Source organism: Equus caballus, chromosome 12, assembly GCF_041296265.1.
Source record: "Equus caballus isolate H_3958 breed thoroughbred chromosome 12, TB-T2T, whole genome shotgun sequence".
In the NCBI taxonomy this organism is placed as follows: Eukaryota; Metazoa; Chordata; class Mammalia; order Perissodactyla; family Equidae; genus Equus; species Equus caballus.
This window is the reverse complement of record NC_091695.1, coordinates 29601231-29628100: the sequence shown is the minus strand read 5'-3', so window position 1 is coordinate 29628100 and position 26870 is coordinate 29601231. Positions and strand designations below refer to the sequence as shown.

The window sequence follows — 26870 nt, the reverse complement described above, 5'->3', positions numbered from 1 at the left end:
CCCATCTCAAACACAGAACCTGTGTCATGCGATTTTTAATCTGTGTAGACTAGTTTAATGTACTAAAACAAAGTGGAAAAGCAGGTAAATCCAAACCCATCAGCATTCTGGAAACAGTGGAGGTGAGTTCTACATAAGAACAACCCATTCAATAATCTGAGTTAATCATGAGTAACTATTGTAATATTGTAGACAGTTTTACTAAAGTAACTTAGCTTGCAGTAATCCAAATTGAGAGATCTCATATGAATAGAGTGTTGGAAAACAGGAAAAAATTGCCTTCCTCAAACATCATCTGTCCTGTGTCTCTACATATGGAGACTTATAGCAACATCATGAGACTATTACAATTCTGTGTATAATTAGAAATTGGACTAGGAGCAAAGGATTTGAGGTCCAGTTCTCTTCTAGGTGTTTGACAATCAAATTGAAACTCATTTCTATATAGTGTCCTCTGAGCTTTACAAGTGATGAAAATTGGACCCTTAGTAGTCCCTTGGGCACAGTATATGGCACGTTTTAAAATAGTTATGATTGAGCTATAGATAAACAGAAAGATTTCCTCTACTCCTTCTAAGTAATTTGGACACCAACCAAAATGTGTCCGTCTGTGTGCGGGTATGTGTGTTTACACATGAGCATGTCTCAGTAGCTTCTTAATAACTCCCACTGAAACTTCATCACCAACAGCAGAATCAGGCACCGACTTCCACTTCCTTGTCCAGTAACACTCCCTTTGTAGGTCTTATATTAAGCCTCAAACTGAGGGATTTGCACGTAAGACAGGGATACAGTGGAAATTCTTGAAGATGTGATTCTTTGAATCTGCCCTTTCTCTCCTGAAAGGGGAGTTAAGACACTAAGATATTTAGTCTTCCAAGAGGCTGTCTTCAGAAACAAAGTTTTCAAGAATTAATGTCACCAGTGTTCTGTTCTGCTCTGTACCCAATAACTTACTGTTTGTAGTTGGAGTTTCAGGATCAAAGGATTAGGTAAAGACGTTGAGCTTTTAGCTAATGTAAAGGTTACGGATAGTGAAATTGAGATGTCTTTATTGATTATGTATAAATAGTTTGACTTTGATATTTTCCAGGTATATTAAATGCTTCAGAGCCAAGTGATCTTCTCAGTGACAGAAACAGCAAAGGTGGGTGTTAACTGTTCGGAAGAGAGATGAAGTGGTAAGAGAGATTCAGAAATGTGTTCCACTCAGTGGGAGAGAAGGCATCATGCATTTGTTACTTCCTTTGAGCTGCTTATTGGTGAGTCCACCTCAAAACAAGGTCAATGTATATTGGGTTTCCAGAGCCCCTTTCTGCCAAATTCTTGTCTTCAGGCAACATTGTCAAACATCCTTGTTCTGCAAAATTAGACCCTATACATGTAAGATTGAAGGGGGACAAAAACAGTTTATTCCACTCTATTTCCATCGCTTCCTTCCTTTCAGCCAAGTATATATTCATCATACATTCCATAAGAACACAAGTATAACATTAATACTCACTAAAGGATTGTGGGGAAAATTGAATAAATCAGCGTTCATAAGTCTTCAAACATAGTAAATCCTCAAAAACTAGTAGCCTGTGTTACTGCTGGAAATCATGATATCTCCTATCCCCCCAAATCTACCTCTACTTTTCTCATGACACATTTCACATTTTATCCTGCATTATGTCCATCAATTTATACAAATCATCTGCTTGTCTTAGGCTGCAAACCCTTTGACAATGTGGTCCAACTTATCCACATACATTTGAAATTGCAGGAAGTGTGCACTAAGAACAAAGAGGAGCAAATAATAATTGTAAAATTTCCTAAGAATGATCAACAACAGATTCTTGAAAATAGGCGTTATTGGGGCCAGCCCAGTGCTGTAGTGGTTAAGTTCGCGTGTTCCACTTGGCAACAGATGTTACCTGAGGGCAATCTTCTTCACAAAAAAAAGGTGGGGGCATTATTCTAATGATACCATTGTCTCTCCCTCCTATGGGATCCCTCCACTCTCTTAGCTTAGATCCACAAAGGGAAAAACACAGAGGAGAGTGTGGTTGGTACAGTATGAACCACCTCTCAAAAGTAGGTCACTATCTTTATTCTCTCCTCGACACTCAAGCAAAATCACGTCAAGGATGACATCACATTATGCAAGATGAACAAGCTCTAGAGAATTGGTGTACAACATTGTAGCTATACTGTATTGCGTACTTAAAAATTTGTTAAAAGGGTAGGTCCCATGTTTAAGTATTTTGATCTCAATAAAAGAAAGTAAAGATATTCTTTGAGATTGGGATTTACATATTGTGTCAATGTGTTTCCCAATCATAAATTGTAAATATTTTAAAATAATTATTAATCAAATAATCTGTTTAGTATAAAGAATCACAATGATGAGTTACCTACATGGAATAATTCTGCAATTTTAAGAAATTCAATGTAAAACAGCCAACAGCAAGGAAACTGACTCATGTCACAGCAAGATTGCAATAAGAAACTGAATGAGATCCTTTTATTCAGAAAAACAAGACCTCTTGAAGCCACCAGAATATTTGCTAATATGAAAATTCAATTTGTGAACAATAAGTTCTCAATGGCTGGAGCCATGTCTTCCTTATCTTTCTATATAGTGCTTCAGAAAATTCCTGACATTCAATAAATTTGCGTGGAATAAAAAATAATAATAAAATTTTAAAACCAAAATAAATTAATTAAATAAAATATGCTAGGCCAATGTGACTACTAGGCGTAAATGATATTCTTTTCAAAAATAGATTTATAGGAAAAGAATTATTCAATGACGTTTCATGTGATACTTTGATTTGATCATGAAACTGATCATAATCTTAAAAACTGGGAGAACTCAAGAAATTGCAAACACCACAACCGCAGGAGGAACAATCTGAATTGCGTTCTTAGTGCTTAGGAAGGAAACAAAATAAACAGCCAAGTATGATATGAAGTAGCTTGAAACAAAAGTGAGAGAAAGATGACTCAATGGAGCTGAAAAACTGCACCAGGGTAAAAGAATGTGTTTTCCTTGACCAAACCCAGAATCAAGAACTGAACTTGGTCTTCTACTTTTCCTATTGTGGGTGTATGTGACAACTCTGCTGGGAAATCTCCTCATCATGGTCACCATGACCTGGGAATCGTGCCTTCAACCCCCATGTATTTTTTGCTCCGTAATTTATCTATTGCCGACATCTGCCTTTCCTCCATCACAGCTCCCAAGGGTTCTGGTGGACCTTCTGTCACAGAGAAAGACCATCTCCTTCAATGGCTGCTCCACCCAGATGTTTTTCTTCCACCTTGTTGGAGGGGTGGATGTATGTTCTTTGTCGGTGATGGCATTTGATCACTATGTGGCCATCTCCAAGCCCTTGCACTACGTGACCATCATGAGCAGAGGGCGATGCACTGCCCTCATTGTAGCCTGCTGGCTGGGGGGCTTTGTCCACTCCATCGTGCAGATTTCCCTGTTGCTGCCCCTCCCCTTCTGTGGACCCAATGTTCTTGACACTTTCTACTGTGATGTCCCCCAGATCCTCAAACTAGCCCGTACTGACATTTTTGTGCTTGAGCTACTGATGATTTCCAATAGTGGGCTGTTCACCACACTGTGGTTTATCTTCCTGTTTGTGTCCTACACAGTCATCCTAATGACGCTGAGGTCTCAGGCAGGGGAGGGCAGGAGGAAGGCCATCTCCACATGCACCTCACTCATCACTGTGGTAACCCTGCACTTTGTGCCCTGCATCTATGTCTATACCCGGCCCTTCAGTGCTCTCCCCATGGATAAGCCCATCTCCGTCACCTTCACTGTCATCTCCCCTCTGCTGAACCCCTTGATCTACACTCTGAGGAACCAGGAGATGAAGTGAGCCATCAGCAAACTGAAAAGAAGATTTATACCTTCTGAGAGGTTGTAGACTGTTTGCTAACTCCTTCTCACCACCTTTTAAAATGATTGTCCATCAAATAAACCAGATTGACTAAAGGATTTCTAAATAATTTTGATATATCTACTAAGATACACATGACTTTCAAAGATTCTGATTGGCATGCAGTAATAATGTAAAAAGATACATTTCATGTTGCAAAAGAGAAATCAAATTGTTAGCTGGAGAGTTGCATAATGCTTATGCAGTACAGCCTTGGAAGAAATAAAGAAAAATGAATCTGTATGCACTCAGACAATTTTATCACATTGGAATTGTTGTGGGGGTTCGTTCAGCTCTATTGCTTATAATTGAGAAATACAAATGTTGTTTATTTCAGATGTACAACTTGATGTTTTGATATACATATAGATTGTGAAATGATCATTGGGGGAAAATGGATTAAGGTGGGACCACTCTTGGTTATTACTTACAACAACATGGAAATCTCCAATTGTCTAAATAAAATTAACAATAAGAAAAAGCAAATATATACATACTCAGACATCTCCACTATATTCATGTTGCCAGGAAAGGGGCTGAGACACATATTAGAAACATAACAAAGCTTGGACATTGGATTACTAAGGTCTTTCACGAAATAATGTCATTTTAATGAAGTAAACACACTCAAATTAAGTTCCTCCTCTGACTTTCTGATATGAATAAATTAAATAACTGTTACCTGATGATTTTTCATCTAAAGCCTAAACTCCAGTGGTTGAGTGCAGGTGCCCTGGAGCTAGCACAGTTTGAGTTAGAATGTGGACCCCAATAACTACGGGTTCTGTGACCTCGTGTAGGTCATTACCCTGACCTTCCTCTGAACCCCACACCTACTGGCCACATTTCCACCACATTGCCTCAGCGACTGGGGCTCAGCTCAAGCACTGCACTCAGGACCTTGGTTCCAATTCCCTGTCCTCCTTCTTCCTATTCCCCCAGTAGCACTATGCTTTCTTTATTCTACCCCCGGCACCTGGCACAGCAACTGAAACAGAGAAAACATTCAAAAGATGGTTGAATTGAAAATCTCAGTGAATGGATATTGCCTCTCACTCATTTCTGTTCCTCAAATCATTGGAGAATAAGGGTAAGAAAACAATGGATTTATTATTATTGTCTGTTAACATGACTAGCTAAAAATGACAGAAACTTGTGAAGCTGCTTCAGATTACACATATGCATTAAAAAATGTTGGTATGAAGTGAAAAACATTGTTCAATATGAGTTTGGTTTTTATTTGCTTATTTTTCTGCCATTTACAGCTGTTGGGAGGTTTTCTTTTTGGCCTCTTATTTCTGAAGGTAGATCCTAGATCTTAAAATTTTTGAAATAAGAAGAATGTTCATGTCGCAGTACAAATGTCAGTTCAAAAATGAGACATGCAAAGGTCCTCAGGTGGGGCTGTGCCCAGGCCTTCATAAGAAGATGAGAGGAAGCAAGGAGGAGCCAGGTAATGATTGAAGTCAGAGAGATAATGAGGCCACGGGACCAGGTCTTAGGACCTTTTAGACCATTGTGAGGATTATGACTTTCACTCTAAATAACATGAGATGCATCTGAAGGGCTTTGAAGAGCAGAATAGTGATGCATGTTTTAACAGAATTGCAGGGGCTCCTGTTACAAATAGAATGAAGAGAGGTGAGGACAAAAACAGGGAGACCAATTAAGAGGCTACAACAATAGTCCCATGAAAGAAATAATGAAGACATAACTTAGGGTAGTAACAGTGGAGGTGGTGAGAATGGTGAAAAACTCTGAAAGTCGAGCAAGTAGGAGTTGCTGATGGATCCAGCGTGGATTTCCTGGTGACATGTGTGTCCTGTGAGAACTCCATCACCCACTTTCTTCATCTGCCCATTGAGAGATCCTTCACTCTCGTCTACATAATCCTTTCAGGTCCAATGGCTCCTTCTAATACTTGTGTGTCACACTTCAGGAATTACCCTACGTGGGTGAAACTGCTAAGGAAGTTGTGCAGAATCCCTAAGAATAGGCATTTATGTCCCAATAGAAAATCTACTAAGAGGTAAGGTAGAATTCTGGTAAGCTGACCTAACAGGATTCTTGCTGAAGGCAGGCCACGGTGATCAAATATCACTTGGGGGATGGAGAATGGTGAGGAACCTGATAAGATACTGAGGGTGATCAACATGGAGGTTGGGGGATTTTGGCTAAACTGAATTAGCAGAATTCTTGCTAAAATTGGACAATGCAGAGACAAGCATGGAGGTCTCAAAGTGGAGGCCTAGTTGAAAAGTTCAGGGGAGTCTGAGTAGAGTTTGGTCAAGGGGAGAATCTTTGTCACTGCTAAAAACTTTTAGATCCTACACAAAAAGTGTGTTCCTAAGGACATGTGCCTGAGTCACATCTTGATTACTCCCACTGAAACCACCTCTCCATCAGTAGAATTTTTCCACAGCCACATCCAATTATATGCCCTCTGATAATTCTCACACTAGTTCTGGGATTGACAAATTGGTACATATGATGGAACACTGTGAATCAGTGTGGAAGAGCCAAGGAAATATTATTCCCTGAGTCTGCCTTTTTCCACGTAAAGATAGACAGGAAGCCACTGAAATCACTGGCCTTCAGAGGCGTATTTAACAAAATTTCCTGAAGCTGAATGACTCCCAAGGTTCGTGTGAACATTATTCAAGATGTTTGAGAAGGAGGTTGGAAATTTTAGGTAAGAAACATAACTCTACATGAGTGTGAATGACTATGGTGTCTGGGTGTCGATGAATAAGTGTGAGAAGAGAAGAGTGAGAAAAACTGAAATCTAGATGGAATTGTAAGATTCATAAATACACTTTGACTAAAAATAATGAAATATATACACAAGATGCTGCATTCCAGGGTGAACTGTCAGTGGCAGACAGCACAGCTAAGAAATATGAACAAAGAAGATATTGTGAAAGGAGAGTCATAGAAATGAGTTTAGTTTGGAAGTAGGCAGAGGAAGCTCTTTTTTTCCAGGATCCTTTGAATTGCACAAACAAGAGATTTTTCTCAGAAAAAACAATGAGATTTTCTCATCCTATAGATGGATCTCTTGAAACTGAAATCTACAGAGGTTTTTCTTATGCTAAATTCAAAACTAGAAAGAAAATAAAATATTTCAAAAAAGTTGAAAGAATAATACAGTGAACACCTACATACCCTCCCTTAGATTTATCAAACAATAAAAATTTTGTAACAACGATTTTCTTTTGCATGTCTTTCCGTGCCTACATATTTGGATCCTTTCTTTCCAGCCAAACTTCCCACTCATCAGCAACTGTTATATATTCAACTGGTCCCCTAAAGCCAGATCTCCCATTCTCTCCACTCCCATGTGCCCCAAACAGAAATGTCACCTCCTCCATGCAGCTTCCTCTGAGCCTCTTGGAGAGAAATCACCCTTTTCTCACACACACCTCATCTGTCTTTAGACGGTCCCCATCAATGTCATATTATTAAATTTCAGTTCTTTCTCCACTGGTTTTGGATTATATTCATTTCTCTCAAATAACCTAGAACTCTGCCAACTTTCTATCAATATTTGTTAAATAGATGGAGTAAAAATAGCAGAAACATGGAGCAGAAGGCAGAGGATGTTATCTGAATTACCAAAAGTATTTTGTGAACGTAGGACCTATTCCTCTCTGACAAACAGTACTGACTTGGGGTCTGAGGTACTGTACCTTCTACCCTTCTGTGTAGACCATAGTCTATTATTTACAATTCCATAGTCCCTGTGAAAGGATATCATAAGTAGGTAAGACCTCCTCAATATCTTTAGTAACTATATTGAGTTGGTGTTTTCTGGTGATTATTTCCCCACTTTAACTAGTCAGAATTGATAGCTCAGCTACTATTTTGGTTCAACACACTCCATTTCCTGATGAGTCTCCCATGTTAAGGTTACCCAACATAGTACTAATCATAACAGATAACCAGTCATGTATGTTGAGACTCTATGTATGTTAATTCACCTAATCCTGATAACTTCCCTGTGAGGTGGGTATTACTATAATCCCCATTCCACAGATGAAGTGGAGACTCCATGAGGTCTCTCACTTACCCAAGTCACACAGGGACAAAGCCAGGACTTGAGCCCAGATGGCTCTCACTGCAGAGACCAGCACTTGACTTCTCTAGTCTGCTAAGATGTTGTCAGATAAGAAACCAAACCACGCAAGTGCTCTCCTTACTACCAAACGCTGTCACCACCCTCTGGGCCACTCTCATTGACAGTAAAAGAAAAGTACCTCCTATTTTCCCCAAAAAAAGTATGTTCTGATGAAGCTTTTTAGAATACAGATTCTGGAAAACATACAACTCTTCTAAAAGATTGTCAGTACATTTAAGAAGCTGTGTGCCTGAGACAGTTACTAACCCAGCGTTTTACTTTAAGGTAACACACGTATGAGCATACTTATTATTGCTTAGGCAATGCTCTAAGTATTGATGCTTTTGCATATATTAATTCATTTAATCCTCACAAAAATCACATGAGGGAGATGCTATCGTTTCCAGATACTGATGCAGAGCCTGAGGCCAAAGGGGTAAACTAACTTCTCCTGTAGCGTAAGCAGTAAGTACCCAGCTGGGATTGCAACAGGCTGTGCTATGCTAGAGGCCCCCAGGTATCTACCTGCATGCTCTGATAACTCTTGGTAGCTTTTTTAGTTTTCCATATTAAGTAGACTTTCGACAAAATTGTATACAGAAGAAAGACAACTTGAATGGAAAGTGAGCTAGGTGAAAAGAAATATCTTCATTTGAACTGGAAAACACCCCAAAAAAGTGAGAGAAGTGACTTTCACCTTTCTTTTCTTTCTGATTATGGTAAGAAAAAGGAGATAAACTGCAAAGAAAGAAATTAAGTCCATTTCAAGGATTCGCAAAAAAAAAAAGAAAGGAATTCAAGAGCAAAATGATTATATTGTAAGCACACGCCTAACATTTTAAGAAAGTGACAAATTATTTTCAAAAGTGGTTGCATCATTGCACATTCCCACCAGAGTTACAGTTCCTCTACATTTTTGTCAACTCTGATATGTCAATCTTCTTTTTTATTGCAGTAACACTGGATCATAACATTATATAGCTTTCAGGTGTACATCGTAACATATTTCGAAGACTGTGTAGATTACATCATGTTCACCACCCAAAAACTAATTATAATCCGTCACCACACATGTGAGCCTAAATCATCCCTTTTGCCCTCCCCTCTCCCCTATTCCTCTATGGTAACCACCAATCCAATCTCTGTTGCTATGTGTTTGTTTGTCGTTGTTTTTATCTTCTACTTATGAGTGAGATCATACAGTATCTGACTTTCTCCCTCTGACTTATTCCACTCAGCATAACCTCAAGGTTCATCCATGTTGTCACAAATGGCTGGATTGCATCATTTCTTATGGCTGAGTAGTATTCCATTATGAATATATACCACATCTTCTTTATCCATTCTTCCCTTGATGGGCACCTAGGTTGCTTCCAAGTCTTGGCTATTGTGAATAATGCTGCAATGAACACAGGGGTGCATGTATCTTTATGCATTTGTGTTTTCAAGATCTTTGGATAAATACCCAGCAGTGGGATAGCTGGATCATACGGTAGATCTATTCTTAATTTTCTGAGGATGCTCCATGTTGCTTTCCATAGTGGCTGCACCAGTTTGCACTCCCACCAGCAATGTATGAGGGTTCCCTTCTCTCCACATCCTCTCCAACACTTGTTTCCTGTCTTGTTAATTATAGCCATTCTGACCGGAGAGAGGTGATATCTCATTGTAATTTTAATTTGCATTTCCCTGATAGCTAATGATGTTGAACGTCCTTTCACGCGCCTGTTGGCCATCTGTATGTCTTCTTTGGAGAAATCTCTGTTCAGATCTTTTGCCCATTTTTAAATTGGGTTGTTGATTTTATGTTGTTGAGATGTATGAGTTCTTTGTATATTTTGGATATTAACCCCTTCTCTCTTATTTTAGCCATTTTAATAAATGTGCACTGTTATCTCACTATAGCTTTCATTTACATTTCCCCACTGATAAATGACATTGAGCATCTTTTCATATGCTTAATTGCTAAACCTATATCTTCTTGTTAAAGTATCTGTTCAAACCATTTGTCCCTTTTTTTTTAATTGGGTGGTTGGTTTTCTTATTGAATTTTAAGAGTTACAGCCATTCCATTCCTAGGTACTTACCTAAGAGAAATGGAAACATGTATCTACATGAAGACCTCTACAAGAATATTCATAGTGTAATAGCCAAAAACTAGAAACAACCCAAATGTTCATCAACAAGTGAATTGATAAACAAAATGTGGCACATCCGTACAATAAAAGGGAACAAAATATTGGTACACACAAAACGTGGATGTATTTTGTAAGTGAAACAAGCCAGACAAAAAGAGAACGTACACCTTTTAGGATTCCATTTATAGAAAATTTTAGAGAATGCAAACTAATGGATAGTGACAGAATGCAGATCAGTGCTTGCCTGAAGAAAGGGGGCAGAGGGGACATATTACAGAGTCACAAGGACACTTTTGGAGTGATACATATATTAATTAACTTATATCTTATTATATCTTAATATATATTAAGACATATTAATTAACTATCTTAAACATATTGATGATTGCATGGGTATATGCGTATGTCAGAACTTATCAAAGTGTACACGTCAAACACATGAGTCTATCGTATGTCAATGAAAGCGCAATAAAAAAAAATAGCTTTTAGGAAAGAAATTTGACCAGTGAACAGAAGAGAAGCTCTGAGTTACCACTTTTCTTTCATAGCTGAGGAGTTATTCAACATCCAGGGGTTTTGGTACCTAAAGTATATTAAAGAAAGAAACAAATAAATCCCCTTAAGGAAAAATAGAACGATAAAGAAGAATTTTACAGCTTTAAAATTATCTGATTTTTCATAGCATTAAATCTGTGACCTAAAAAAGGGAGGAGTGCTTCTGTGAAATTCAGTCCAAAGACAATCATTTTGCAGATAGGAGTTCTTAAAGCATTTAAATGGAGCACCCAGTCTGGAAAAAACCCCACATTTGTGTAAAACCTCAAAGGACCCCAGTTGTACCAAATAGGCATTGTCTTATTTACACACCAAACTGCATCCATTTTTGTATCCCTTGTGCCAAAATATTCCCTTTCTGATTATTTACTATTCACCTTTTTATCTTGGATACTTACAGCTTCTATTCTGAGAACATGACTTTTATGCATTTTCTAAAATACATATAATTTACAGAAGAAAACAATAATTAACTGCATGCTTATGGAATAAGATGGCATGTAGGATGTGTTAACAATAACCTTGGAAAGAGTCTTCATGTGGTGATAATGCCTCACTAGTCTTCCGACCTAATACCCAACTGTAAACCTGAATCTATTAAGGGGGAGTAAACCCTTTCTGAAATAACACTTTTAATTTTTTCCAAGCTACACAAAGAAGAAGAAACATGATTCAATGGAGTTGGGAAATGGCACCAGGGTAAAAGAATTTATATTTCTAGGACTTACTCAGTCCCAAGATCTCAGTTTGGTCTTATTTCTTTTTCTGTGTTTTGTGTACATGACAACTCTGCTGGGAAACCTCCTCATCATGGTCACTGTGACCTGTGAGCCTCGCCTTCACACCCCCATGTACTTCCTGCTCCGCAATCTAGCCATCCTTGACATCTGCTTCTCCTCCATCACTGCTCCAAAGGTCCTGGCAGACCTTCTGTCAAAGATAAAGACCATATCCTATACTAGCTGCATGACACAAACGTTCTTCTTCCATCTCCTCGGTGGAGCAGATATTTTCTCTCTCTCTGTGATGGCATTTGATCGCTACATAGCCATCTCCAAGCCCCTGCATTATGTCACCATGATGAGTAGAGGGCGATGCACTGCCCTCATTTTGGCTTCCTGGGTGGGGGGCTTTGTCCACTCCATCATGCAAATTTCCCTCTTGCTGCCCCTCCCTTTCTGTGGACCCAATGTTCTTGACAGCTTCTACTGTGATGTCCCCCATGTCCTCAAACTCGCCTGTACAGACACCTCTGCACTTGAGCTCCTGATGATTTCCAACAATGGCTTAGTGAGTACCCTGTGGTTTATCTTCCTGCTTGTGTCCTACACAGTCATCCTAATGATGCTGAGGTCTCAGGCAGGGGAGGGCAGGAGGAAAGCCATCTCCACCTGCACCTCACACATCACGGTGGTGACCCTGCACTTTGTGCCCTGCATCTATGTCTATGCCCGGCCCTTCACTGCCCTCCCCACAGATAAAGCCATCTCTGTCACCTTCACTGTCATCTCCCCTCTGATGAACCCCTTGATCTACACTCTGAGGAACCAAGAAATGAAGTCAGCCATGAAGAGACTGAAGAGAAGACTCATGCCTTCTGTGGTGGAATAGAATAAGAGTTTCCAACCTCTTCATCACCAAGGACTCCTTTCATCATTTTTCCCACAGAGTCCTATTTATATACTCAAATATATTATCAATAAACCAACTACACGTACTAGGTAACAATTTATTTTTCTAGTAAATTAATAGGTTGCTGGTAACCCTAGCTTCTGGTAAGCATAAAGTAACTAGTGCTACAGGATTGAGCTGATTGATGTATTTCCATTCAAAGAACAAAGTAACAATGTGTCAGGACAACTATATCGCAGGTGAAGAGATTGATTAAATCCAACTCCTTTTCCAGAGGTAAGTACACAGAAGCCTAGAGTTAGAGTGATTTGCTCAAGAACTCATATCCACTTAATCACAGAGATAAGTCTTCAGATACCCAATTGATTGCTCTTAAACCATTTGGATGTAATGTATTACATTACTGGACCTGTCTATGCCAAACTGTAATCCTGTTCTAGAAAGATTTCATGATCACTGCAAATGCAGCACCCGTATATGGGGACAAATGGCCCATCACAGATTAAGACTTTTTTTTGCTTAGTTGAACACCACATGGGCTTGTGACCTCTTGAGAACCTCAAAGGCACACAATTGTTGTCCTCCTGGATTCCTATAAGGAACGAAGAAGCTTTGAAAGACTTCCCATAATGGCCTACAGGGATTTATCTTATGCAGAACTGCACGTGCCAGATTCACATTCTTGTGATAAGTTTAGACAAAGGCAGAACCTCAGAAATCCTACACAACGAGCAAGCCATTCTCATTATTCAAGAACTGATCTTCTAGTCCAGCCTTACCAGGGCCAATCTCAGACTGGGTTCTCCATTGAGAATTTACACTCTTTTCACTTCCCACTTCCTGAGAGAGAGAGAGGAAGGGTTAAAGAAGATAAAACTCTAAACAATCCAGTCTTCAATTTGTTGGTGTTTGTGAAGAAGTAAAAGGTAGTGTTTTTGTCTGGGAAAGCATGGTAAAAGTAAACCATTATAGCTGAATGCTCTAACCTCAGAGTCATACGGCCTTGGGTCCAAATCCTATCTCTGCCATCCCTCAACTGTGTGATCTTGAGCAAATTATTTCATGTCTTCACAGGTCATATGTCACTTATAAAAAGGTACTTATAATATCCATCTCATGGAGTTGTTGTCAGGGTTAAAATGAGATGGTATATGTGAAACATACAATGCCTGGCAGATAGTAAATTCTCAGTGAAAGGCAAATATCATTATTAATACCATCCAAATTGCTCTACATTATGCACATTCTGACCTGAACCCTAACCCCAACCCCCAATGATCTGTTACACTCTCCTACTACAGGGCCACTACTCCTCATTATTGGAAAAAACTGATGGGGTAGCAAAACATAGGAATATACATTGAATTCAAAGCATTTTTCATCCAGCTTTCTTGGGCCAGCGCCATGGCCAAGTGGTTAAGTTCGTGTGCTCTGCTTCAGCAGCCCAGGGATTAACTGGTTCAGATCCTGGATGCAGACGTGGCATCACTCGTCAGGCCACGGTGAGGCGGAGTCCCACATTTCACAACCAGAGGCACTCACAACTAGAACCTACAACTGTGTACTTGGGGGCTTTGGGGAGAAGAACAAAAAAAAAAGATGGCAACAGTTTTAGCTCAGGTGTCAATCTAGGAAAAAAACAAATTTCTAGCTTTCTGTCATTAAAACATGACTACAGCTTTGCTGGTTATTTTTATAGCTTAAAAAGTCATCCTGAAGCTGTTGACATAATGCATTGGATAGTTTCATATTAAAAGAAAGTAATGGATCAAATATAAACCCTTGGCTTTTCTGGCAGGGATAAGGGATCAGAACAAGAAGTCAGATCACCCAGGACAGAGAAGAGCCCAAGTAGAGTTAGCCAAAGGATACTGAGCGTTGAGGACAAACTTTACTTATGTCCCACTTTGGATCTGGAATGGCACCATAAGCATTGATTAACTAACTGGTTCATTGCCATTTCTTGTCACCTGGTCTATAAATTCTAAATGTTTACCATATTGACCTACTTCCCCTAACATGAAAATTCTAAGAATAATTCACATTTGTCAAGTCACCGTTCATAAGGTCCTGCTACCTTTGCTCAGGTAGCACTGGTCACGAGTCTCTAAGCTTTTCTATGTGAAATTGCCTATGAAAAATGCATGCCACAAACCACCTTACAGTCTATTTCATGCCAATTTGTCCTTTTCTGTCCTTCCTATCTCTTGTGAATCACTCAAATCAGAGTTTTATCACTATGTCAGAATTGGATGGCACCAAAGATCTATGGGGACTGAATCACTGATTGTATCTCAGAGGCATAATCCCAGGAGACCAAGGACCAAAGAACTCCTGCCACATCACTGTCCCTGAGACTTTCTCAAGCCATGTTTAAACACACAACACAATCTGATTCAATATTTCAGGAGAAGGAGAAAGAATTACATCTGATTACATAAACATTATCATTACTCTGGATGACATAAAATCTAAAGCTGGGTTGCATTTGTTCCAATTAAATCAGCTTTTATTATTTTTAAGCTCTGTTCCTAATAGCCATGGAAAGGTTGACTGGCTCTGGACACACACACATAGCTTTCAAACTACCCCTTCTTACATTGTTCCCTGAATCGAATATTTCAATGATCAACATCTCTGGGTACCTGTGAACCCAATAACATAAAATTATTCTGAAGTAATTAACCTGATGAATATCAACAGCTGTCACTGTGCTACCTTCCTAGATTCTAAGGGAGCTGTGGATCTTAGAGATGTAGATTAAGATAATTGTATAGCCTCAATGAATATATTGCATTCAACAGAAATTGGACATATAAATCTACACCATTCAGTCTCTAACAGCGGCCCTGGCAGTAGCCACAAAGATTTGATTTTTCCCTCACTACCCTTTTATTTAAGCTTTATTTCCCAGCCCCCTAAGCAAAGCAATTTTGGTTAGAAGGAAGACAGCACAGTCCTTGGTGTGGTTTAACACACTTTCTTTAACACACATCTGCCACATTCATTTGGTCAACCAAGTCACTGAGGCTGGCCAGGCTGCAGGGGATGAGACCCCACCTGTCAGTGGGAGGAGCAGCAGAGAAGCTGCAGCCCACGTGAAGTTTTGTCGTACGCCATAGTTCATCAAGTCTAAGATGCCATCGTTTGTAAGACACATCCTGACTTCAAAGACACCAAAATGTCACAAAGGAGTCACGATAGAATGGATGAAACGTAGTGCGTGCATGCTGAGTTGTGGTGTAAAATGGGTGGGCTGCAGTTAATGTTCAAAACTTGGGTAAATTACATTCCAAAGTGAGGACCAAGAAGCAATTTTTCCCGACATCTAAAGACTGAGGGTTTAAAACACAGAGGGTCTCCCTAAAATAACTATTAAAATATTATTATAGAAAATGTCACACAAATGCAAAAAGAGAATACTATGATAAACCCTCATGAATCCATCACCCACCTTCAACAACTATCAACCCACACGGTCAATTTGGTTTGACCCATATCCTGACCTACCCCTCCGCCAAGATTATTGTCAAGCAAATCCCAGACACGGTCATTTCATCTGTAAATACTGGGCACACAACACGTGCCCTCGGTTGTAATCATAGTAACCCACTTGGCCCAGCAATGAATAACACCTCCAGCCTTCCTCATGGCAACAGTGAACACGGATTCAGCTCTGCTGGGAGCTGGGGAGGAGAAAGGGAGGTGCGGGAAAGCTGAAATTCTCATCCCCCAGAAGGAGATGCCAAGAGGCAAAGTCCACACTGGAGGAATCGAGAGGCCACATTAAGCACGTGTTATGTAGGAGCCCGGGTGTCACGGCTCCCTCTCTCGGCTCACCATGTTCCCACCGGGGGGTGGGTCCCTTGGGGTAGAGCCAGGTCTATCCATCCGGGTATCTCCCGGGCAGGGCAGCTCTTCTCCAGAATGTCAAAAGGTGGAATGGGGTGAACGGGGGCCTCACAAGCATGTGTCTGTGTGCAAATCGCAGGATCCTGTGAACGTGAGTTTATTTGGGAAAGGGGTCTTTGTAGGTGTAACTAAGTGAAGCGTCTTGAGGTGAGACCATCCCAGATGACCTAGGTGGGCCAGTGACAAGTGTCCTCGTAAGAGACAGAAGATAAGACACAGGGTGGGGCCACGTGAAGACAGAGGCAGAGACGGGAGACCCGGCTCACAGCCCAGGAGGCCAACAAGCACTGAAAGCGGGAAGAGGTGAAGGATGGATCCTCCACGCCAGCCCTGCTCCTCCCTGCACTGGGTGTGCCCTCGGCGTGTGCCAGGTGGAGGGGGCGCACGCAGCGCTGGCCTCAAACAACAGGACTCCAAAAGGTGCCCCACTGAGTCAAGGACACGCGGTTGCAAAACCACTGGCTACTACTCCTCACCGAGGAGTTAAGCTAAGGAAATGTCAGAAACAGAAGCCTCTGAGCTATTTGGGAATGCACTCGATGACATGTCGGTGTTTAGGACAGCACCCACAGCACCCGGACGCCCACCTCGCTATCCACCTGCCGGAGATACAGGGGAGACACGCTCCTCCCCAGACCCTGGGGAGCCCATCCCCATGAGCACAGGACTTAGCCAGCAAAAGAGCAAAGAAAACCCCAAACCCACAATTACCTTAAAGTGCATGATGTGAGACTTGAAAAGAGAAACTTAAGGGCAGCAATTATGAGGCTAAAGGAGGCTCGACAGAGTTCTAGCGGTGGGAAGGGTCCAGAGAGTCTTCAGTGTGGCCACACCTGGCTTGCGAATGGCTCCCATCCCCGCCGACTGCGGGCGAGCCCTGGGACACTGCGTGTGGGGCGAGCAGACCCGGGAGGCGTGGCTGAGAGTGTGCCTAGCACAGCAGAGTGCGCCTAGCACAGCAGAGTGCGCCTAGCACAGCAGAGCTACTGCAACACCGGCCTGTGCTCTCTGCGTCGTTCTGAGCTGACCTTTTGTTAAAGGCGTAAACGGAACCACCGAATGAAGTTTTAATCAAACACCTGCAACTTAAAGAGTCAATGATGACCTGGTCTGCTTCCAGAAGCTTCAGGCTACCCAAGGCTTGCCCAGCTTTGGTCAGGCAAACGGACTGGTGGGTGAAAAAGCAGGGAAGCGCTATGTGCTTTTGAGTCTCACGCTTAAGTGAACCCAAGAACGAGGAAATGCCAAGAAAAGGCTGCCCCCAACAAAACTGGAAAACCAGCCAGCACAGGCTCTCAAGAGAACACCAAACCACCGGATCGCTGTGCCCTGACGGACACCAGCTGGAATGTATTCACCCGAATAAAGAAAACACGTCACTCAGGAGAGGCGGCCGTCAGCCCTGGAAGGACAGCAGAACAGGAAAAGGAAAACCGAGGCGACAGTCAGCAGCGCCCACCCAACACAGCGCGAGGCATGGGGTCGGCCTGGGCATCGTGCACCCCCAGACCTGATGACAATACTGCGGTGGGGGGAGGGCGGGCGACAGCACGTAGGGGCTGAGGCATCGGGTGCCCTGGGCCTGGCGCTGCCAGCCACGAGCGCCGCGCCTTGCCGCCCTGCAGCCGGGCGCGTCCTGCCTGCCTGCCTGCCCGGGCCCGTCGGCGCGTCCCTCCCCTCTCGCGCCGGACTGCTTCATGACTCAGGACTCCATCTGAGCGCTCCGAGACCAGGCTCCCTGGGAACCAGAAGGACACAGCCCAGGGCGGGAGCAGCAGGAGAGCAGGGCCCCAGTGCGCGCATGGACTGACGCGCCTCCGCGCCTCCCTGTGGCCTGCGGTGCCTCTGAGCGCCAGGCTGCCCGGGCCTGGTCCCCCAGGTCTCAGCGAGAGAGGGTCTGGGCCTCGGGGGCCGAGGCGGGAAGCCCCTGGGCTTCCTGGCGGGGACGCCCCCATCCTGTGCTTCCATCCCCAGCTTTTTCATTCTGTCAACTGATTTCTACCCAAGAAAGTCCACTCGACCACACTGCCGCCACTGAATCAGCCTGGAGCCGGAGATGAGCCAGCTGCGGCCGATTTGTCACAGGATGACAGCTTATTCTCAGTATCCTTTATTGGCAGTGGAAAACGCCTCAGTACTTTATTGAAAGAAAGCAATAAATAATACTGTGATAAAAATAGTTCAAAAGGAGACTGTACATACTTTGTTACATAATCAGGAGGTTCACACAAGATTAACAGAAAACAGAATGTAACAACGAAAGAATCGTACAAGGAAGTTAAAAGCAGAAACCGAATGTAAACCGTCCACCGACAAAATGAGCTGTATAATAAATAATGCACCGTGGTGGGAACACATTTCCTGCTGGCTCTTTAATGTGCCATTTAAAAAGGAAAAGTTACATCTGCTACTTAGACAGTCCAAAACGGCTATATCGTCAAAAGCTAAAAATGTACCAATAGGTCCCTCCTTTCAACATGTTTACAAACAAATGTAAAAAGATGATTTACATAAGAAAAAATAAGGCCTTTAGTAGAGTCGCACTGCGTGGTTTCCTGGTTTCAGGGAGCCCGCGCCTTCCTCTTCCGGCACGGGCGTCCCTGTGGAGCGCGGTGCTTCCTGCTTGGTCCTCAAAGAGCAGCGGGGCGGGGGCCCGCGTCCACCCGTCGGGGCAGAGCCCGGAGAGCCCCCCAGCCCTTCCTGTGGCCGAGAGAAGTACTCCCGGCTGGGGCTCGTGCCGGGCGCTGAGGACAAGCCGTGCGGGTCTCCAGGGACGAGCTCTGCAAGCTACTGAGAGCCACCAGAGATGCTCACAGTTCTGACGGCCCCTTCAGCCCAAATTTTATCAGAAGCTCATATTTAACACCAGGTACTTTCAGTCTGTTCACGCTGCAGGATAAAGCATTTCTTGCTAGAAAAAGTAGAGTAAGGTCAGTCATTAAAACGCAATTGCTTGAAATTAAGTCTGCTTGTTTCAAAATGATTGTTGTAGAGCTGGTTACATTTGTCAGGATAACGCGCACCATGTCATGATGATCTTACAAATGCAAATGCAGTAAAATCCTCTTCTCTCTCGCCGATTATTATTAAAAAATTAATGATAATTACAATAAACGCATAATTTACAAAAGCCCTGTATCTTTTCATAGGATTTATACATACAAGCATTACAGTACATTCGTTTGAAAGACTAAAATTAGATAGAAGAACAGAATCGATTTGAAAGGATATTTATAGCCTGGATATACATGAAAAAGTAACTAACTATATAAATGAAGTCATATGTTTACATAAATATAAGAAACATTAAATTCTAAAATATTTTCTCTATGGTATTCGTGAATTTTTCACTAATTAAAAACTCTGTAATAAAATATCTTAGGGTCCATGTAACAAGTATCAACAGATTGCAGATCCACTGAATTCTGAAAGGCCGTCTTCGCCGGGTCCCGAGCGCTGCACGGTCATCTGTAGAAGTAGTGTGGGTAAACTGGAAAGGAAGCACAAACAGGACAATCAGCCTCAGGACGGGCCGCCCGGCGCACACCTGCGTCCTGAGGCCCAGCCCTGCCTCCCTGCCCCTTGCGCTGTAGCTGCTTGAGAACTGAGATGAAACGTCAAGGAGTACGCGTATCAATGAGAAAATTCCTTGCTGACTTCCTTTTGGCGTATGTCTAACAGTTACCAATTAAAAAGATTAGGAAACCAATCAAACCTTCTGGCGGAGACGTGAAAAGTGGAGAGCGGAACACAGCCCCCGGCCCTGGTGCCACGAGCAGGGGCTGGGCTCCCAGCCCCACGTCACCCCTTCAGCGCGAGCGGGCTGCTCGTAACTGCACCCCTGCGATGGCAACGCAGCTGTGTGTTTAAAACCACCCACCAGGCCCTCAGGGTTCACGACAGCGTGGCCCCAGGAAACCTGGCTGTGCGGGGTGCAGCTCATTCAAGAACGTGTATTTCGAAGAAAGCCAGCGGGCGCCGCTGACCTGGGAGCGACACCAGCGCGGATGCCAGGGTCAAGGCTGTGCCGGGCGCTCTCAACCACGGGTGGTCGCCAGCCAAGAGCTGAGCCGGTGAGCTCCTGCCACGCGCTGCTCTCCTGCCTCCCCACCCCCAAAAGACATTAGCAGATACTGAAAAGAGTCCAGCACTTTCAGTTTTAAGGAAAAAATGCAAATACACTTTTTTCCTTAACAAATGAGGATACACGAACCCCTCTGTGACCAACTGTGAGCATACAGAACACCAGAACCACGTAACGGGTGCAGCCGGGCTTGCGTGCGTGTTCCTAAAGGCCTGCAGGAACGGAAACGGGCTCTCTGGGCCAGGCAGCGCCCCCGTGCGGTCACCCGGCCGCCTCTGCGGCCTCCGGGCACGCGGAGCCCTCTACTCACCATGGGGCTTCAGCAGGAGTAAGTCCTGACCGTGGCGGCGTCCAGCCTCTGCGCTCCCGACACGCTGCCTGCTCCGACACCGGGGAGGAAGCGTGCAAACACAGCGTGCGGTTAGTCTTCAGACGTCACACGGGGCACACGTACACACACATCTGCACACCTACAACACCACCTACTGAGGGCTCCCAGGGAAACTGCTAGATGGGAGCGGATGAGCCAGGGAAAGAGAACCTAAGCGTCGCCAGGAGGGGCTTCTCTTCAGCCCCCAGCAGCCCTGGGAGCCACTGGCAGCTAATCTCACGACAGCAAGGACGCGTCAGATGATACACACTTCGTGATGTCCTCTGTGTAAGTGACAACTACTTCAGCTGGTAAATTTGTTTCTCCTGAAACTCTCTAGATTTGCAGAGCAACTAGACTTTTCTTCGGGGCCTAAACGTGATATCCCCAAGGCCGGTGTGAGGTAGATAACCCGGGGCAGCGCTAGACACCACGGGGTGCAGGTGACCGGAGTCAAACGCAGGCCTGGCCTGACGGGAGACGCGCCCTCGGGCCACCTGCCCTCCGCGCCTGTCTGAGGGAGCATCCAGGGCACTCCTCCCCAGGGCCTGGCTGCAGGGGGTGGGTAGAGGACAATGACTCATCTAAGAACACTAAAACCCAGTCTCAGTTTCTGCCGGAAGTGATGTGTACCACTGAGGCCTTGTTCCTGTCGAGAAACACACGGCACGGCCCAAGAGGTGAGCCCTGCCTCTCCCTTGCAACCTGGACAGAAAATGTGCAAACACCTGGAGCAGATATTCCCGACTGCCAGTTACACAGTTTGTGTTCCCACGGGTCCAGCAGGAACACGTTTTATCAAGAATGTGCCGTGGTTCCAGAAGAGATGGCACGACAGCCGGCACTGTCGGTGAGCATGGGTCATCTTTCCAAACCCTGACCCTGAGGTCCCAGGAGGCCAGCTGCAGCTTCCCCGATGCCCCTTATTTAAGAAGGCATTGAGCAGTCCACTCTCCCGGGGTTGGGCCTCAGTTTTCCTACAAGGGTCAACAGCCGTCTTCCATGTAATATATTCCCTACACCTCTCTCTAGGCTTATTTTTAATTTATCTGAACTCTAATCTCAATGTCGCCGTCAATACTGAACACGGGAAGTGTGACTGAGTCTGAGGAAACTGGGCACGAAGCTGTGAAGAAAATCAGAAGGCGCTCCGGCAGCCTATTCAATAAGTGGAGGGCCGAGTTACCGTTAGAGTTATACAAATTACCTCATGCTCCTTGGAATAAGAATGCTACTGAAGACACTGCTACTCTTGCCCCATTAACCAGATCACTGAGCTCTGCAGAGAGATGCAGGCTTCCAGCAGCAGTGCTGCCCTGGGGGCCATCTCACCAAGCGTCCGGCTGAGCGAAGGCTTTACACACACGCGCTTTTCTCTTATTTTGATATAAGCAAGTGAGAGCCAAACTCACAAACCTACATATGGGAAGGGCTAAGAACAGGGAAACTTGTAAAAGCCAACTCAGGACAATTTTTAAAAGCGCTTCCTTTCCCATAGCCGATCCATGGGCCACAGAGATGAGAATGAAGTCCTTCGTAACGGGAGTGTGGCTACAATGGCCCCAGCGGCCAGCACCACATGGGACCAGGACCCGCAGACGCCTCCTACGAGCCTGACGAGGAGCAGCCGTTTCACTGCCACAGCCGCTGAAGAGGACACGGCTGTACGACGACGGCCCTACAGACGGGGAGACTGAGGCACAGTGCTCGAGGCTGTGCCCCTCCTCAGCGGCAGAGCCAGGGTCCACAGAGGCCATCTGCCCTTGATCCTGTCATCGTGGGGGCCGCGGTCAGAGCTGAGAGGTCTGTCAGTAAAGCGCGGCCAACTTGTCATCAGCCGTGTCCTCCAAGCGGAGCGGCGGTCAAAGGGAAAACCGCAAGCTCCATCTGGAACCCTGACTGCAAGGCTCGTGCGCTCCCACGGCCCACCGCGCTCCAGTGACGACCTGCCCAGGCTCACCTTCTTCCTCCTCTCCGTCCTTATGGTGCGCAGTGACAGGGACCAATGCCAGCAGGGGTGGAGGGAGGAAAGGGAAGGCTCACAGAGGGGGAAATTGTGTTCTCTAAGATGGACTCAGTCACCTCTCCAGGTGGAGAGACGTCCCGGGAGCACCCGGCGTGGCCCGAGAGCTGCTGCACCACCTTGCGGCGGAGCCTTCCAGGGCTGCCTGCCACACACACAGGCTACAGGACGTCCACTCAGCACGCCGAGAACACACGCGACGCTCAGCTTTATTAGTTGGAAGGATATGCTAAGATTCAACCAGACAAGACTCTAAAAAACCTACATTATTGTTAAACTGTTATGCACAGATGTTAGGATTCATTTTAAAACACTTAACCTGGGCATGCACCAGTACTCAATGCCTTGTAACACATCCAAGAGGGCATTCTGGATCACTGTTAACATTCCAGCCACAAAGCTGCTCTTGCCGCCCACAGCGGCTGGCCGCCCCTGCACACCTACCGTCCAGCTGCGTCTTCTTCGGCTGCATGGAGGGTGAGGACAGAGAGGAGGTGACCCGGAAGTTGGCGGGGAGAGTCTCTGCGGACCCAGCAGCTAAGCCATGAACATCCTTTGGTCTAAATTTTTTTCTCCAAGAAGGTGCTCTCCTAAAGCTTTTATCATCGTCCTGGGAAATTAAAGGACAGAAAACAAGACTGATTTTAAAATAAAGGACAAAAATAGACAGTCAAGTTACCAGCCTTGAACCTGACTGCTGAACTCGTCACTGCATGTTTGTTCACACCTATTTAACCCGTTCCTGATAACCACAGGATCTACTGTCCCCACCGGGAACTTCTGAGAGTGACGGGCCCAGTAACACTATGTGGGGCCCTCACTGGGCATCGATGAGGACGGCCCTGGGCCGGCCAGGTGCATGTGCCTCCTGTTCATCACCCCGTTTCCTTTCTTATCTTGGAGAAATCATCTTCTTGCCGTATAAGATAATACATTTCTATTTGTCTTAAAATAGTTTCCAAGCTGTAAGCAGTTCTGCCTTAGAGCCGGGGAAGAGCCAGCAAGCGCTCCTTTAGCTGTCCTCCTAGTCACCAGGCAAACTCACGTTTTCTTAAGGGGCAACGAAGGAAAGAATAAAAACAGTGTGGGAACAAACCAGTCACGACTGTGTGAGGGGAAATTAACATGTTGCGTTTCTCTAATCTCCTTCTAACAGGTTTCTCCAAAGCACAGGGACTCTGGATTGGGGTCAGACATCCAGCGGTCCCCAAACATAGCCCATGGACGCCATGCCTCGGCTGCCACCAATGTTGATGGGAACAACATTTTTGAGGGCTATCAAAACTTCAATAGCAAATATTTTAAAAACAGAAAACCTCAGACTGAAAATACGAGTTTCTTACTATCTCATTTGTTAACACATTTTTGAGAGCAAAGCTTAGCTCAGGAGGTAAAATCATCCCCACCCTTAGAAGAGAGACTGCCGACGGGGCTCACGTGCGTATAAACAAATAATTCACACTGAATGCAAATTTAAATAAAATTCATTAGGCTGAAAACTCACTTCATCAAACCTTCTGTCCGTCCCCATGACCAAAAGGTTGTTAAATTCTCGTTCCAAGACAGCGCGAGCCTGAAATCATAACGAAACAACAATACCGCAAAGCTTCATCAATCTAATCTGAAGGACGTTAGCATATCACAACTGTTTTTCAAATCAAGACTTTTAAAAAGCTCAGGCTATAAACACCTTGAGCCATGACAGCATTTAATTTAATTGAATTAATTAATTTATTTGAGGAAGATTAGCACTGAGCTAACACCAGCTGCCAATCCTCCTCTTTTTTGCTGAGGAAGACTGGCCCTGAGCTAGAATCCATGCCCATCTTCCTCTATTTTATATGTGGGACGCTGCCACAGCATGGCTTGCCAAGTGCTTCCACGTCTGCACCCGGGATCCGAACCAGCGAACCCCGGGCTGCCGAGAAGCAGAACGTGCGCACTTAACCACTGCAACACCGGGCTGGCCCCCACAACCACATTTTAAATTAGGGGATTCCTGCGGAGCCCATGGATGGGCTTTCAGGGAAAGGGACCCATGACCGCTGGCAGACTATCTACGAAAGTGTGCTCTGTGGGTTGGTGCTGGTGGGGGGATGGGGGGTATCGGCAAAAGACATACAATCTTCTGTAGAAGAAGAATAAATTTCCTGATTCTCAGGTGAGCCCGTGTGTCAAAAAGAATCACACAGGGCAATAGAAACAAAATTAACAGAATCTCCATCGGTGTACCTATGAGCATTTCTCTTTCCACGTAAGAACTAAATACATGTCGTCACTCCTACGAGCATATGGACTTGAACGAAGTTTCCCCTTTTTTTTTTATCGCAAGACTCTCATGCTGACAACAGAAAATGGAAGGACAGGCAAAACTAATGAAGAATTAAGCATTGCTGGTTTGGAACCAGTATTTTGTGGATTAGGGATAGTTGTCTGAGGTACTGTGAAGTTTTGTGTCCACTCAGTTAACCAGCTAGACGTCTCCATCAGGAGACCTGACTGAACGCTGAGTGAGAGCCGGGCCGGCTCTGCAGCATACCTGTGTGTTCTGCTTAGGGATCCGTAACAAGAGTGCCAGTGCGCTGAAATCGAAGGTTTCATCTAAGGCCACAAGTGCACCGTGAACGCCACTCTCCACCAGATTGTTTGCATATTCTTTAAGACCAATTGAGAGGATCCAGCGAATCACTCGATCGTTGCTCCACACAAGCACGTCTACAGGTGAACAGAAACAATTAGAACGGCGTCTGCACAAAGCTGTCTTCATCATGCACACCTGTAACAGCACACAGAAGGTGGGCAGGCAACCGCTGCTGCATTTAGAGGTCACGCCTCGGCCCTCCTCCATCGAAGGGAAACTGTCCCACTAGAACTCATGCTGCCAAAGAACCCAAGAGCAATGAAGTTCTTACGGACATTTATTTTCCAGAGAACAGAAAATGAGGAGGATCCAGGGTCAGAAACCAGAAGGACAGAGAAGAAGCTGAATGCCCACCAGGCACGAGCGCGCTTCCTCTACAGCCTTCAGAGTTTCTGAAACACTTTCTTTTCGTCAGAGAAGGAGTTGGCGCCCTGCTCGATTCAACACAAATCTCTCATTTGTAATCTTGAAGCTTGTTTCCTTGAAGCCTTTCTTGTTGTCTCATTTTAAAAAGAGAGAAACTTAAAGATACTCTCCAGCATATCAGAGACTGGGGGGAAGATCTTACACCACACGAAGTGATCCATTATTAAATTCGCTCTAGTAGAGATCTAAAAATAGCCACTCCATGAAAATATCTCCGGATGCTCACCAATCACTTCCAAAGACAACTTTTGTCAACTATAAAAAGATTTAAAACAGATACAGAAAACAGACAAAACTGATTTACCCATTTTATTTCCAATGCCCTTTTATACTATACACACACACACTATATATATAGTATAAAATATACGCACTACATATATAGTATAAAGTGTGTATATATATATAGTATAAAAGCTGGCTTACGGTTTTTCTTGTGATTCACGTTAGCTCAATCATGACCAGACTATCCTTTAAACGGGCTGTGTCCTCAACCAGTTTTGTCTTCAGTTTCTTTCTTTGTAAAACCTGGGGAAGAAGACAGCACTCACACGCACAGGGTTGTGGGAAGGATTAAATAATTAACCTCTGAAAGTGCTTCGAGTTCTTAAGTCTTACCTATTATTATGACTGTTGTTAGTGATTTCTTTATTCTGAAAATTCTGGGAGATTTTACTTTGAGCTTAATCGTTAACGTCTTACTTAAAAGCAGACTATTGTAGTCGATGCTTTCGAGGCATGCCGGGTGAGAGGCTCCCATTGCATCTCCCCACCTGCGCTCTCACTGAGCCGCCTCTGCCATCGTCCCCTGCTAAGGAGCTCCTCCTCCACCTCCAAGGCCCAGCTGAACCAGCGCCTCTGTGCTGCCCCCTGAGCCCTGGAGGCAGAGACACAGGGCTCCGTCTGTGCTCCTGAAGCCCTCTGATAAGTGGCTAGAGCAGAATCGCCGCACTGGAGTCCAGTGAGCCGATAGCAGAGTCCTGCCCGTCTGTGCCCTGGTGTTACCCAGCAGTGTGGCAGGGGGTGGCATTTCT

At 44.4% G+C, this 26870-nt stretch overlaps 2 protein-coding genes and 1 pseudogene across 14 annotated transcripts in view; 2 read left to right on the top strand and 1 right to left on the bottom strand.

Moving 5' to 3' along the window:
• Positions 1-3133: 3133 nt before the first annotated feature.
• LOC138916482 (olfactory receptor 4D11-like) lies at positions 3134-3878 on the top strand (annotated as a pseudogene).
• A 7545-nt stretch (positions 3879-11423) lies between these two features.
• On the top strand, positions 11424-12359 carry LOC138916654 (olfactory receptor 4D11-like). The gene has a single exon (XM_070229710.1). The coding sequence runs from the start codon at positions 11424-11426 to the stop codon at positions 12357-12359; it is 936 nt and encodes a 311-aa protein (XP_070085811.1).
• Positions 12360-18398: 6039 nt separating this feature from the next.
• The window catches only part of LOC138916653 (liprin-alpha-1-like), a 102146-nt gene continuing 93674 nt past the window's right edge, over positions 18399-26870 (bottom strand). For 8 of the 13 annotated variants that reach the window (XM_070229697.1, XM_070229698.1, XM_070229704.1 and 5 more), the window contains 5 exons: positions 25309-25484; positions 24274-24342; positions 23214-23379; positions 20687-20754; positions 18399-19782 (listed from right to left, as the gene is read on the bottom strand). In XM_070229697.1, the coding sequence (XP_070085798.1) occupies positions 20696-20754; positions 23214-23379; positions 24274-24342; positions 25309-25484 (470 nt within the window). In that variant the 3' untranslated portion in view covers positions 18399-19782; positions 20687-20695. Of the gene's footprint in view, positions 19783-20686; positions 20755-23213; positions 23380-24273; positions 24343-25308; positions 25485-25669; positions 26365-26870 lie in introns of those variants that run through there. The other 5 variants (XM_070229699.1, XM_070229706.1, XR_011423955.1 and 2 more) reach the window with 4 other exon arrangements.